The 15,185-nt window shown below is 46.7% G+C and overlaps 1 protein-coding gene across 5 annotated transcripts in view; it reads left to right on the forward strand.

The window, feature by feature from the left end:
• hlcs (holocarboxylase synthetase (biotin-(proprionyl-CoA-carboxylase (ATP-hydrolysing)) ligase)) overlaps nucleotides 1-11,744 on the forward strand; it is a 50,563-nt gene extending 38,819 nt beyond the window's left edge. For all 5 annotated transcript variants that reach the window (XM_030100945.1, XM_030100940.1, XM_030100942.1 and 2 more), the window contains 2 exons: nucleotides 1,669-1,882; nucleotides 11,309-11,744. In XM_030100945.1, the coding sequence (XP_029956805.1) occupies nucleotides 1,669-1,882; nucleotides 11,309-11,480 (386 nt within the window). In that variant the 3' untranslated portion in view covers nucleotides 11,481-11,744. The remainder of the gene's footprint in view (nucleotides 1-1,668; nucleotides 1,883-11,308) is intronic.
• The last annotated feature ends 3,441 nt before the right edge of the window (nucleotides 11,745-15,185 follow it).

The raw sequence follows: 15,185 nt of genomic DNA on the forward strand, positions 1-15,185 counted from the left end.
GGAGGGGAGGGATGGCAAATCACAGTGACAAGTCTTTCTTTACCCCCACAGGGATTCTGAAAAACATTTATTGAGGTACAAAAGTTGCATAGTTATGCTTTAATTATTCAAATAATGCCTATAATGCCAATAAAATAAAACAAATATTTAGGCATCATTTTAATGAAAAAGAAATCCGCGAATATAAGCACGTATCAGCCGATACAAGTGAAATAGATAAATAAATAAAATATCAGCCCAATATATGGGCCGGCCGATGTATCAGTCTATCCAATTTTTTTGGGTTGTAGTTTATGGTGTTATTGCTGTAGTTAGTGATTTTAATGCTGCAGTTACAAGTTTGAATTCTGTAGTTAGCGGTTTTAATATATTGAATGTTACGTTAGTGTAATGATGTTTTACAGCGTAATTACATGTGTTTTAATGTCTTTTAATGGCATGCGTGTTTGTGTAATTACATGCGTTTTACAGTGTAATGCGTGCGTGTTAGTATATTACTTTCATTTTGCAGCGTAATAACATGCATGTTGGTGTAATTACATGCGTTTTACAGCGTAATGGCTTGTGTGTTAGTGTTTTTACATATGTTTTGCTGCGTAATCACATGCGTTTTACAGCGTAATGCCGTGCGTGTTAATGTAATTACATGCGGTTTGCAGCGTAATGGCATGCATGTTAGTGTAATCACATGCATTTTACAGTGTGATGGCGTGCGTGTTAGTATATTACATGCATTAAATGCATTTTGCAGCGTAATTACATGCATGTTAGTGTAATTACATGCGTTTTACAGCGTAATGGCGTGCGTCTTTGTGCCCCCCCGCCCCCCTTAATTCCTCAATTTAATGTAGGCCTGGTTCTGGGCCACCCCTCAACCCTGGGTCCGGGACAACAGACCCGTTTGTACACCCCCCCCAATCGGTGGGCCTGCGTGTTAGTGTAATTACATGCGTTTTACAGCGTAACGGCGTACGATACAAGTAAAAAAACTCAAATATCGGCCGGTCTATCCATAATTGTCATAATGGGGAGAGTTACCTGAACAATTTATAGGATGAGATCAATGAGTTTGGAGCAGTGGCACAAGTGTAGTGCTGCAAACTCTCTGTTACCATTAGGTGGCGCTTTGACTATGACTGAATTTCAGTGTGGATGTCTTCAGTCATGGATTCTAGTCAATCATATGCAGTTTGGGCCAGATTAGTTCATCTGCAAATTGAAATATGAACACTTCTGAGTTCATGGGTTCTTTTAGCGCGATGCACCATTTTCACAAGAATCTCCATATTAATCGTGGATGTAGGGGAAATGTGCTGCCAGCAGTCGACGTTGCATAAAAACATTGTAGGGGGCGATATGGAGCCGTTTTGCTTGACACGTGCGCAGTGTCCATTAAAAAACATTTGTCACCACTTTGATGTGAGCACAAATTTTCATGAGTTTTTCAGTATTTTTAGATCCTGAAAGATAAGAGAGAAAAGAACAAACAAAAGCAGAAAGATATTTCCTTGCATCCCAATATGGTCCTGCCGCCTGGTGCTCAGATCCAACACAGTCCTTAGCACTGTCGATGCTCTGGCCCAAGTACGTCTGAACACAGCGTTTTCTTCATCTGTACCTGCTTTTCCCACACAGCAGTGTGATTGTCGTTTCTGGCTGTGTACGCAGGCTGTGGCTTCAATGTGACCAACAGTAACCCCACCGTGTGCATCAACGACCTGATCCAGCAGCACAACAAGCAGCACAGCTGCAGTCTGCAGCCTCTCACCTGCCCACAGCTCATCGCTCGGACCCTCACCTGTCTGGAGTCCTTCATCCACAGCTTGCAGCAGGACGGTCCAGACGCCGTCCTTCCCGTTTATTATAAGAGGTGGCTGCACAGGTACGGAACGCCGATAGATTGAGTGAAATGGATGAATTTGCAGCACCAACGATGAAGTCTTTTTTAAAGGAGAACTATGCAACTTTTGCTCTTGCGCTCCCCTACTGGTCTCCTGTGAAAGCTCACTGTCATAAACGTCCTCTCATCACCCCCCTTCCCCCACCCCCACCCCGCGTGCAGAGACCGTCCCACTCCCATTAACCTTTTTTTCCCGCTCGTTAGACAAAGTGTTTTTTTCTGTCTTTTTGGTTCTGCCATCCGTGAGCCCCTCAGGGTGGCGTTGCTAACGCTAGCGAGGGTTTCATGTTTGTTTTATGCGTTTTTATCCTGGTCCTCCCGTATGAGTGCCGTAAAGCAGGTTTGTTCGCGCCAGATGTAGTCGGGTCGGATCATCTGAAAGTTGCAAGTGCTGTTTTCAGGACACAGACCCCTGGGGGGGGGGGACCACCAAATCACCGTGACAAATCTTTGCTTACCCCCACAGGGATTCTGAAACACATTTATTGAGGTAAAAAAGTTGCATAGTTCTGCTTTAAAGTCTATTTAAAATAATGAAATGGTTGGTATATGGGTGTCCTTCGACTGCGACATAAGATCAGCCTATCAGACGTACTTATCTGGACGTTATAGTCTAAAGTCTAAATAATTGACATTAACCGACTGCACTGAGGTTTTTCTTGACTCATCTGTCCATCTTTATTTGGAGAAATGTTATGTTTCAGTTTAGTTGAGCATGTGGGTATTGTGGGGGGTCTGTGAGGGTACTTCCCTTGGTCCAGTGGTGTGGGTGGGGTCTGGGTGGGGTTCAGTACTGAACCCCACTGCGCAGCTGGTCACGGTACGGGTCGGTCTGGTAGGATCGGGTCGGTTAAAGCGTACCAGGCACAAATCACGTGTCGCGTTTCCATTTGCGGGGTTCCTGTTGTAATGTAGGCGGGGTGATGAACGGCCACAGGAAGTGACGTCATTACGCACCGGCAAACGCGCCATCAGAAGAGGAGTGGAGGAGCTCTGAGCAGCTCTGCTCAGCTCCTAATGTTTCAGTACTGAATAAAATCACATTTCAGTGAAGCGTGAGGCTGTTTTGTGGTCGTGGAAATTCGGCAACAAATTATGAATTCATTGAAAATCAGAGGAGAGAAAGTGTCTGAATCGTGTTGACACTATATAGATATTATATTATGGTCACTGTAGAACCCCAAATCAACCATGGACACTTCATTATCCACGCTTTCTGTTGCTCTAAAACATACCTGTTAGGGCTGTGTGATATCAGGAAAACCTTCGATATTCGATAGCAGTGTTCAATACCTCGGTAACGATATCTCTGGCGATATTGCCACAGTATATGATTTTAATGTTTCTACCGCTTTAGGTCCTCTGCCAACACCCAGATAATGAATACCATATGCATTTATGTGTGCACATAGGAAAATAAATAATGCAGCATGTTCCAATGCTGGTTTTATTGGAAAGAACTTTTTTATCACACAATTTAACACAAAGACAAATGTCTCCTGAGTCTGGTAAACAAATCAGAGGGAATAACATAGTCTGCTCGATACAGCAATCAAATAAACACCACCTCCTCCACCTTCGAAAGTGCAGCAACAGCAGATGACGGATTGTTTCATTGGCAAATTTGGCCATTCCAAATATGGAATATAACATATCATCATGACACTTGGAGTTAGTGCTCCTTAAAACACATTCTTCTTCTCCCAAATTAAACAATTAATGAACTAGTAAAGTGCAAAAGTAACTGCAAGTTCTGCAGAATTCCATTAAGTATTGGAGAACAAGAACACAATGTTGAGATCATTTCAAATAGTGCAAAACAACAATTCAACAAAAACAATGAGGTAAAATAAATGCCTCCTCCACAACCTACGAGCAGCACGTATCAAGTAGGCCTGTGGGAACTGTGGACAATCACTCTCCTTCAAACATTTTCTTTGACTAAAAATTAAACATATGCCTGCAAACAACCATAAATTTAAACTAAGACAAGTGCAGTTGGCTGTCTAAAAAATAAAGTTAACAAAAGTGAGAGTGTTGCTGCCTGTCGAAGTCAGTCAGTGAGAAATTAGTCATTGATGAGCAGTCAGTCAGTCATAAAGCAGAGCAATCTGTCAGTCAAGTCATCAGATTCAAGAGGCAGGTTCTTGGCTCGGAACACCAGCATGTTCACTTTGTCAGGCTTTAAACTTGTGCGCTGACAGTTCACAACATTTCCAGATGCACTGAAAAGTCTCTGGGAGGGTGAGCTGCTTGCAGGAATACAGAGATCCTTCCTGGCTAGCTTCTTCAGCTGTGGGTAGTTCTTGTGAAGCTGCCACCACTCCAGAGGGTCAGCCTCACTGTCGATGGTGGGGCACGTCACCCAGCTGTTGAGTTCAGCTTCCACAACTTGCACCGGTTGCCTGAGTGAGGAGAGAACTGGGGGCGGGGCCTTCTTCAGCATACCTCCGAGTGTCGGCTCTTCACAGTGGGACAGGGTCGATCTGTGCTCTGGGCAGTGAAGTTTCCCTCCTGGAGCTAAGAGGAGAATACAGAGGGGAAAATACATTGTTATTTTTGCAAATTGCAATAGTCAAAATGTCATCTTCCACTTCCATTCAACGTCATACAGGATATATTTATTAGATTATGCATAATTATGCCACAGTCCTGCCCTGGTGCCAAATAGCCTCATTGATAACCCTCTTAACCCGCCCAATTACCTTCTGTGCTTCTGCTTTCATCTCTGACAGCACCCTGGCCTTCATGTCTGCCACGTTTTCGCTGCTGATGTAGTTTGTTTGAAATCGGGGGTCCACAAAGCAAGCCATGTCCAGAATTTCTTGTGTTTTTGGGTCGTCAAACTTCGTGTTCATGTAGTCCCGGACTTTCATCTTAATGGATGAGGTCAGCTCGCGGTCTCCCTCCTGCTCTGCAAGGACTGAGGTGTTGAGCAAATGAAGGACTGCTTTCACAAATGAAACACTAACAGCTCTCACTTGAAAGAGTGTCCGTAAATTCTTGCAGCGGCTGTAGGGCCTTAGTACAGTAAGGTCTGAACAGGAAGGAAGCAGGTGCCTTGTTTTCGGGCTTGGTGAGAGGACTTCATATAAGGCCTGATGCTGCTCCAGGATTCTTGCAATCATCTCCTGTCTTGATCCCCACCTGGTCGGGCATTCTGCCATCAAGCAGTGCTCGGGGAGGTTTTCCTCCTGCTGTACTTCTTTCAGTGCTGTTTTCTGTTTGAAGCTATGTGAGAAATGTCCCACAATCTTTTTACAAATCCCAGCAGCTCGAGCAACACGCTTGTCATCCTTAACTGAATTTTCTGTGAAGTAGAGAAGACAAAGCAGACAAGAAAAAATTTTTTTTTAAACAATTAAGTAAAATATCAGCTTTCTACAACAATAATTACAATGAGGAAAAGGGACACGTTTAATTATTATATTATTCTATCAATGATTTATTGACTGAATTAATTACTTCACCCTTTCAAATTACAGAAACAAAGAATAAGTACAGTAAAACAGCATAACACCACAGTGACTGTTTATTATCCCAAAATTAAATACTTAGCGATGGCAAGATGCAGCCTGTGGCCAAAACGCTGGAGTCTCAGCCGCTCGCTGAGCTCAGCTGCCTTTACGACGGTGGCTCCGTTGTCTGTTGTGATACAGATCTGCTGCTGTTCGCTCAACCCCCAGCTTCCCAACACCTCACGCAGTGCAGCAGCGATGTTCTCTCCCGTGTGGCATTCTGGGAAGTACGCCGTCTCCAGACAGCGTGTTTTCAGCTGAAAGTCCTCCGTGATAAAATGCACAGTGAACGACATGTACGGCTCTGTGCTTCTGCTGGACCACAGATCTGTAGTACTCACAAAGTATTCCACTTGACTCAGTTCTGACTTCACTTTGTCCCTCAAAGTGTCGTACTTGCGGGGGATGGCTTCCCGGGAAAAATAGGTGCGCGAGGGAATCGCGTATCTTCTGTCCAGTTTGTTTAGCGGTTGCTTAAAGCCTTCGTTTTCCACCGTATGAATTGGCATCATGTCTTTAGCCAAAAAGAACGTAATGGCACATGTTCTCTCTCTGTGACGCTTGGATGTTTTTTCGTAGGGAGTCCCACTTGAAACACTCTGGCCAAGGGAGGGCTGTTTTAATTCTTTGTCAACGTTTTTCTTTTTTGGATGTTTACCAAGGCCCGTTACGAACTCTTCGTGCAGCTCTTTGTGGCGGCGCTTCAGGTGGCTACGGAGATTTGTTGTGTTTCCTTGCGGTGCTGCAACATACCGCTTGCATGTTTTGCACAGTACCTTTTCTGTTAGTCGTCGTCGCGTTTGAACCAAAAATAGTCCCAAAGGAAAGACGTGGCTTTTTTCTTTGGAACGAGTTCCCCTTCTCCGTCACCGTCTCCCACCGTCTGAAGATTCTTCACAAGTTCTTCCTCTTCATTCATTCCTCCCTGGCTCGCCGTCGCCATTATTGTTTATGGTACGCTGCAGGCATCACACGTGTCCGTGCTCACATCATGCCGTGCTGTTGTGCTTTTACCCGGAAGCGGCTCCACGGTCCGTCACATGGGGCGCGCTAAACCAATGAGGTGGCTGGATTCTGGATGTTAGGGGTTACCATGACAGCCGGCGCCACATTTATGTAAAAATTGCATGAATGCAATATCGAGTTTCAAGCCGTCTTCGTCGGTATGAATGTCGCGTGTTCTGATATCGCAGTAAAGATACATTTTCAATATATTGCACAGCCCTAATACCTGTACATATTTGTATGTATTATAGCTCCAGTTATATTTTAGTAGAAGTGTTTATCTTTTAGATCTGTTGTATATCAAGTAAGATCTTTTCTTCTTTTAAATTTCTATTACTTATTCTTTATTTGCAAATTTCCTCATTTATTTGCAGCCGTTTGTTCTACGAGCCTCCAGAACTGAATGTCTCCATGGTGAGATAAATAGTCTATTCTGTTCTATATGAAGCACAGATCTGCTCACATCTGGGTAAAAGTCATCATTTTTTTCTGACAGACAGAAGTTTGCTGTTAAAGGTTTAGCTTCAAACCAGTCTTAGGAATTGTGCAGAGACTACATGCTTGTCACCATGAGGCCGGCTCAGAAGAAGAGCTGGTTGATGACGGGAGAATTGTTTTATAAGGCTGTATTTAGTGACAGTTGTGTTTAAAGCTGTACCAGGGTAATATTAAATCAGTACTGGCTTCTCCCTACATGTACATGACTCTGGCTCCGCCTCACCTTTGGCTCTTCAACCAGCAGTCAGACTGAAGTGTGTTTCCATAAAGCAGCCTGTTACTGTAACGTGTCACAGTGCAGAATTGTCTGGATTGAAGCTCATGATAATAATCACCATGCAAAATATTCAAAACACCACATGCAACCTTTACAAATGGAGTTATTTCATCTCCATTCAGCTCCACCACTGAGAAATGCCAAATACAAAAACACTGCTGTGCTTGTGTTGAGCAAGAACCAGTGAATTCAGACACATATGGGGTGAAACTGTTTTTATTGGAAAGGACATCAACACCACTAGTTGTTGAGTTGCTCCTGTGTAGCGCTGGGTTCTCGGGGTCTGGACCAGCAGAGAGACCTGCTGCAGGACCAGGAGGGTCTGGACCAGCAGAGAGACCTGCTGCAGGACCAGGAGGGTCTGGACCAGCAGAGAGACCTGCTGCAGGACCGTCTGAAGGCCTGGCTCTGCTGCTGCTGAGAGGACAAATCAGCCTCATTCAGCCTCACTGCCCTGCTTCATCTTCAAGGAGCTGCAGGTTCAGACACTGCTCCTCCTCCTCCTCCTCCTGCTCCTCCTCCTCCTGATGCTCCTCCTGCTCCTGCTCCTCCTCCTCTTCCTCCTCCTCCTTCCTCCTTCCTCCTCCTCCTCCTCCTCCTCCCAGCTCACCTGAAGCCTGGATTTCTCTCAGGGCTCCGTCAGGTCTGGGTGGAGCTCCAGCCTCCTCCTGGTTAAAAAGCAAAGGGGGAAAGAGAGCCGTTGAGCAAGGCACTGCCACCCCCTCCCTGCCTCCACCCATCAGAGCCTGTGGTGCAGCTGGTGGAGACGTTCCTGGACAGGAACACTGCTGGATGTAATTCCCAGGGTGTAAATGCAGAGTGTGGCCGATCAGCTGACTGCTCTGCTCTTCTGTAGTGGATTCAATATGATCTGTTGTCGTTTGTCCAGCAGTTTTTGTTACTTTAACAGTTTGTGTTCACTGTAACAATTCTTGCAGACGGAGTCGTGTCATCGGTCATGTGACCCCCCATAGCAGCCGTCCACATTTAGCTCAAGGGGGAAAACTACAGCCTCCCGCAGTTCACTGTGCCTTGTGCGTTGTGGTTTTAGGTGTTATTGTAGTGTCATTTTACATTTGTTCAGTGCGTGGAAGGTCTTGTCGGCTATAGATGGCCTACACACACTACGACCAGCTTTCTGGGGACAGTTTGGCCCGATATAGGACAAAACTGGACATTGTGGGTGTTAAAGTGCCCCTTCAGACTCCCTGCTGACGAGTATGACGGTATGTGGGAATTTTTTTAAGCAATTCATCTGTGAAGCGGCACTGTGTGAACAGCCGTCTGCTCCGCTCCGTCTGTGTGTATCATTACCTCCTGCAACTAAGGAGTATCATAGTGTTGTGACGAAGCGCCGTCAGTTTACATTCACGTGTAATTGTGCTATAAAAAACAGTGAACACCGGACATTTTCCCGAATTTATAAAACCCGCCGGACGCCCCAGACAGGACGGAAAAAATGGACATGTCCGGGAAAAAGAGGACGCTCGGTCACCGTCTCCATACAGCCCAGGTTAGAGGAGGAGACAGTGCAGGAGGACGAGGAGGAAGAGGAGGACAGGGTGGAAGAGACAAAAAACACTGAAAAGGTATCAGGAGTAATAAATATATACCTGAAATAAAATGAGCGGAGCACATGTGCAATAAGATCTTAGATGCCGTAAGTTGTTGTGGAGAGGGGTCAGACCATTTTCTGAATTCCATGTCGACTTTGTATTTATAGCTTGCAGCCACAGCCGGCGCGTTTCGGGTTCCGTACACTCACTCGGTATCGTATAAAATGATAGAGTAGGATTTTTTCTTTTATTGTTGGTGCAGCCGACCACACAACGACTTTTAACCATCTTAGAACTTCCTCCGTATTGTACGTCTTTACTCTGTCTAAGCGAGCGGAGACGACGGCTTTCCCCTTTGCACTGGAGCAGCAGTGGTGAACGGATCTATGTGATACTTGACAGAATTCTGCTTGATAGAACACCAGTATAGATGCTGAATGGTTTCCTGCATTAACTACAGCAGGGGTCTCAAACTCATCAAGCTACACTGAAGACCTGATGACATGAGTGCAGTGTGGTGCTCCTGCTCGGGTGGAATGAAAACCTGCAGCCACGCGGCCCTTTCTGGCACCAGTTTGAGAGCCCTGATCTACAGCATGAACAAGGCTGCTGCTCACCTCAGATCTGCTGGGGCTTCATAACACAGGACAGTCCGGCTGGTGGAGCGGAGTGCTGGCGACGCTACATCTCCCTCCTCCACCCTGGGCCCAGAGGACGACTCCTGTCCTCCTGCAGAAACGTTACACAAACCACATGCAACAGGACAACGCTACATGGAATATGATGTCCAGCTGGGTGCAAAGCTAACTAGCTTAGCCGTGTGCTAATGCTAACCAGCTAGCGCGCTGCGTGGATACAAATTTTAGACAAAAACCTCAGATTTCAGTGGTGGATCACTGCATGGTAGAAAATGCGAATCAGCTGCTGCTGGTCAGAGGAGAGTGGGGTGTTGTCTGCGGGGGGGTGGGGGGGGAGAAGAGTGGTGGGAGGAGGTCAACTTTGTGACGTACTTAGGTTTGAAGAGTTTCAAACGAGCTGTTTTCTACCCGAAGGGAGGGGCTGCTGTAGAGAGCAGCAGACTGAGAGAGATCACTCAGACATGCTGGATGAAGGCAAATAACATTTTGGGGGTGGTTTTAAAGCAGAACTATGCAAGATTTGCTTTAGCACTCCCCCTACTGGTCTCCTGTGAAAACTCACTGTCGTAAACGTCCTCCGCATCACCCCCCCCCCCCCCCCCCCCCCCCCCCCGTGCAGAGAGCGTCCCACTCCCGTGTCCTTTTTCTCCGCTCGTTAGACAAAGTTTTTTTCTGTCTTTTTGGTTCTGCCATCCGTGAGCCCCTCAGGGTGGCGTTGCTAACGCTAGCGAGGGTTTCATGTTTGTTTTACGCGCTTCTGTTAAATCTTCTGCAGCAGCAGTTCCTCGCGCTGCCTCCTCCGGTCGCTCCCTCTGTCGCAGACATGCCTGCCTCACACGCTCAGACTTATTGGAAAACAAACACACTCGGAGATGCTTTCAGCTCAGTGCAGCGAACTCACTCGCGCTCACGTCTACCAGAGGAGGCGCCACTCCTCTTTATTTTTCAGTTACCAAACGGAAATTAGAACCAATCAACACATCATGCAAAGATCGTCTATTGCAACACAACGACAGATATCACACTCCAACAGCTTTTATCCTTGTCCTCCCGTCTGAGCGCCGTAAAGCAGGTTTGTTCTCTCAGATGTCGTCGGGTCGCTCCTCTGAAACTGCAAGCGCTGTTTTCAGGACCCAGACCCCGGGGGGAGTGGAGGGACCGGAGAATCACCGGGACAAGTCTTTGTTTACCCCCACAGGGATTCTGAAACACATTTATTGAGGTAAAAAAGTTGCAAAGTTCTGCTTTAAAGGGAACTCAACTTTGGGGCATACTAAAAACCTTAAAGTTGATTTTGCATGATATAGGTCCTTTAAAACTTACCATCATCTCCACCTCAGCCGCAGTCCACAGAGCGTCTCCTCAGTTTCTTGCATTTTGCGCGGTGCTGACCGGGTCTGGAGCGACGGAGAGCAGCCGCTCTGAGACGACGGTGTTTTTTTTTTTCCCTTTTTTACCTCCATTTGCGGTGTTTTTTTTTTTTTCTTTTTTTTTTTTCCATTTCTAACGGCGCCGTTTGGTTGCGTTGAACCTCCTCTGCAGTGATGGAAAGCAGCCGCTGCTCCTCCCGTGAAGACCGGTGTTCAGTAGACTTTCTGGAAAGGTTCGCGGGGTTGTCGCGGAGAGACCGGTGGAACAGATCGTCAGATGGCTGGCTGCTTCGCGGGCTAGCTAGAGTGGCACATGTCACGGACCAATCAGCAGACACGGGTGCTCAAGTCCCGCCCTACCATATCCGGCTCAGTACCGGTGGTCCCTGCTTGCCAGCAGGGCTGAAAATGGTGGCGGTTGGTCACGGCTCGTCACCCTTATCACGTCACCACTGGCAATATCCGATCCGAAGTGACCAGACCTGAACCGTACAGGAACTGTGAAAAGGGGCTGTGTTGAGCAGTGTGGTTTTGTTTTGTTCTCAGCGGCACTCAGGTGCGTCTGTGGAGCGAGGACGGCCTGGAGGCCCAGGTGGTGGGTCTGGATCAGAACGGCTTCCTGCAGGTGCACAGCAGGGAGCAGGGCCTGGTGTCTGTGGAGCCCGACGGAAACTCCTTCGACATGCTGAAGAACCTGGTGGTCATGAAGCAGCGCTGAGTCGCCGCTGGCATCTTGGTCTTCATTGACTTTCGCTGAATTGCTGAAATAGTGGATGAAATGTAACGAGAATAGTACGAAGTGACAAATGGGAATGACCAGCAAATAAATCTGATTTCTTCCAATGACTGGAAAATGACACCATTTGAAAACAATCCTCATTCCAGCTGGCTTTATTGCTGCCTCCCATTTCCAAAGAAATAGGGTTGTAGCTTCTCATTTTTTCATGATTTCAACACAAAAAAAAAAAAATCACCTTTTTCCTTTTCTCCTCTGAGTCCGTCGTGTGGTTTTCACAGCACTGTTGGATTTTAAATGTTAATGTGTGCAAATGAGTTTCTGAAATGTTCTTCAGTTCTGATGAACGTGCAGAGTAACCTGTATAATTCATGAGCTGCTACAGTGAGAAATGGGATGATACAAGCCAGCCAAATAAATAAAATATAGGAGCAATTATATTGTTTCATTTTGTGTTGTTTTGACTTGATCAAACAAGATACCTGTGTATGTGCTACCTGGGGCTGTGGACCACCTGAGGGTTTGTACTACTGATGCTTATTCAAATGAAACTAGCCACTTTAAAAAGGTCTTTCAGGAAATCCTCTTAGTTTTGAAACCTTAACTGTCCTGCTTTGCAGCACTTTGGGTTTGTTGAAATGTAAAGTGCACTACAAATAAAATGTGATCTTGTTATGGCGTTTTGTGGTGTGGGCACTGTGCATCAAGAAACTTTCCCATGATGTAATTTTTTTTTCCACACAGTAAAAGTTTGATCCAGATGTCACAGTAAAGGAGCTTATGGTCCAGATGTTTCAATGAAGGAACTTTTGCTCCAGATGTAAGTGAAGTCTTCCATCCAGATGTTACAGTAGATCAGCTGTTCTTGCTGATGGAGATCCTGGCTGTATCCAGATCATGAACCAGCTCCTGCTGTGGAGATTCAGCCTGCTCCCTCACCTTCCTCATCATCATCCTCACTCCACCGGGCCACATCCTGCATGGAGCTCCAGACCAAGGAGAGCTGATGGTCATTTACACATTATTCCCCTTTCCCATTGGCCAAAGAACCCGAGGTTGGACCCGAGCTTGAAGGAGACGCAATACCACCGGGGTTAGACAGTTTTTTCAATGTAATATATACATATGTATGTGTGTGTGTGTGTGTGTGTATATATATATATATATATATATATATATATATATATATATATATATATATATATACACACATACATGCATATCTATACATACATATATATATATATGTATAGATATACACACACACTTGAGGGTACCGGAAAGAAACCGGACTGTGGTTATAACTTTTTATTTTTTTATTTTCACATTTAATCAAAGCTGTCACCTTCCCAGTCCTCTCCTTCGGCTTGAATCCAGCACTGCAGCCGGGATTTCCATTGCTCAGAACAGTCAGCATGCTGCTGCGTAATGGACCCTTTAAAGCTCGGGTTGGCGATCTGAATGAGATACATTTTTTTAAATACTGGTTAAAATGATCTTTATGACCCAATGGGAAGCGATTCATAGCGTGTTTTTAAAGTAGTTTGGAAAATATCCGCGATCTACAGCAGGAGGAAAACGGGACAAACAGCAACCAATAGTCTTGACGGGACACCTTTTTTTAAACCAATCAAATCCCTTCGCCGTTCGCCCTGCCCCCTGCGCGTACATTGTACGCGTGCACTGACCCTGGTTCAGTGCGCGTAGAAGGACGGAGCGTCGTTGCAGAACGGCAGAGACGAATGTTTGGGGGTTTACTCACCGTTCAGTGCGCCATAACTAGGCGTTGTGCAAATAAAGAAAAACGAAGAAACGAAGCGCTGAGGACAGGTTACACCAGGAACGCACTGCCCACGGAAGTGCCGCGCACACCGCACGCGCCACGAACGTCTCCGCTGCCAACGGAGCTCCTCCAATGGGGTGGGAGCTGGGCGGAGCTAGCTAGGCGGAGCCTTGGGGAGATGCTACATGCTAACGCTAGTTTTCCAAGATCGCCAACCCTAGCTTTAAGAGCTTCCTTCAATTGTTTTTTCACCTCTTCCACGTCATCAAAGCTCCGCCCCTTCAGTTCCGTGTTCATTCTTGGGAAGACAGAAGTCTCACGGGGCTGAATGGAGGGGATACGGCGGATGGAGCAGCAGGGCCATGCCGTTTCTCACCAGGAACTGTTTTACCGCAGAGCCCTGTGGGTAAAACAGCCCCCCCCCTCCCACAGCGCCGCCGCTTCAGCCTGACCGCCTCCCGGAGCGCCGCAGCAGGGAGGATCTTCCAGACAGCCTCCATCGTCCTCCAGCTGCCTTTCAGCTCCTGGACATGTCCACCCAGCCTGGTTCTGCTCCTGGTTCAGAGGCGCCGGAGCATTCTGGGATTTTTCGAAGAAGGGGGGGGGCTGTAGTAACATAAACACTGGCTGTGAGCTGCCTGTGTGTCTTTGGGAGGTGAAATGTTTCACAGTTATGCTTAAGGCTATGCTATAGCCACATATAACGGCCAAAAGTCTGAAATCTTCCTTGGTTTAATTTTATATATGTATATAAAGCTTGTTACTAAATATATATTATTTATTCATTTATTTTTGGCTGTGTGGAAAACTGGTTTCCGGGTCACGGTAAATTTTGAAAGACGCTCATGACATGGCTGCCGTCTCGCCAATCAGTCAGAATTAGTCAGAGCATCTGCAGGATGAAGCCAGAAGAAGCTTACAAAATGGACAGCAGAGAGGACCGTGAAGGAGAAAAGATCACTGTGACAAAATTGGAGGACCAGCCACTCGAGCACCAATGGCCTTATTCATAAGAACTGTTTGAATTTGTCAGCTGCGAGGGTAATTTCTGGTGAATCGTTGTCTCTTATCCAAACCTAAGGTCCATGAAGTGTTGGCGTTCGAGAAGTCACTATGTCAGGGGTCGGCAGTTAGCGGCCTGTGGGTCAAATGTGGCCCGCCGAACCGTCTAATCCGGCCCACAAGAGGATTCCAACACACGTGGGCACGCACGCCCTGGAGCGGACGCACGCATCCCGAATTGATGGTCCTCCCCCCCGGTCCACAGATGCATGCCTCAGCCGCCACCGTTGTCCCCCCATCACCCGATCCACGGATGTATGCCGCACATCCACCAATCCCCCCCCCCCCAAAGTGCCCCAAAAAAAAGTGGCCCGATGCCAGATGTAATTGCCGACCCCTGCACTATGTTATGGTAATGTTATGCTAGGTAGTAATATTGTGCTAACGTTAGCTGCTGAATTGGGGCGGTTAGGCAAGGTCTGCTGTAATTGGACTATGCTCAAAGCTGGCTAATGTTGGCTGCCACGGTCTGTCGAGGGTAAGTAATGCGGCGTTTCAATAACGCCGTTACCGTTACTCAGAATGAAATGGCCACCTTACTCAAAGTTTAATCTACCTCAGACTGTGAGCTGGGCGGCAGGAGAATTGAGTTCTCTCAAAATATGACAGCGGGCGAGTCACGTGTCATGATTGGCTAAGGAGTGAAGTGGGCGGGTGCTAAGCGCGCATCCGGGTTTTAATCAAAACAATGAGAGCATGGCGTGTCAAGCAGCGACGGAGTCAGGGACAGGCTGGAAGCATCAACACTATTTCAGTCTGACTGAGGTCAAAGGGAAACATAGAGGGATTGCATGTTTACAAACATGGTGGATGCACGCGCAGAAGAGCGTCCCTTGTAGCCC

The sequence above is a fragment of the Salarias fasciatus genome, chromosome 10 (assembly GCF_902148845.1).
Source record: "Salarias fasciatus chromosome 10, fSalaFa1.1, whole genome shotgun sequence".
NCBI classification, from domain to species: Eukaryota; Metazoa; Chordata; class Actinopteri; order Blenniiformes; family Blenniidae; genus Salarias; species Salarias fasciatus.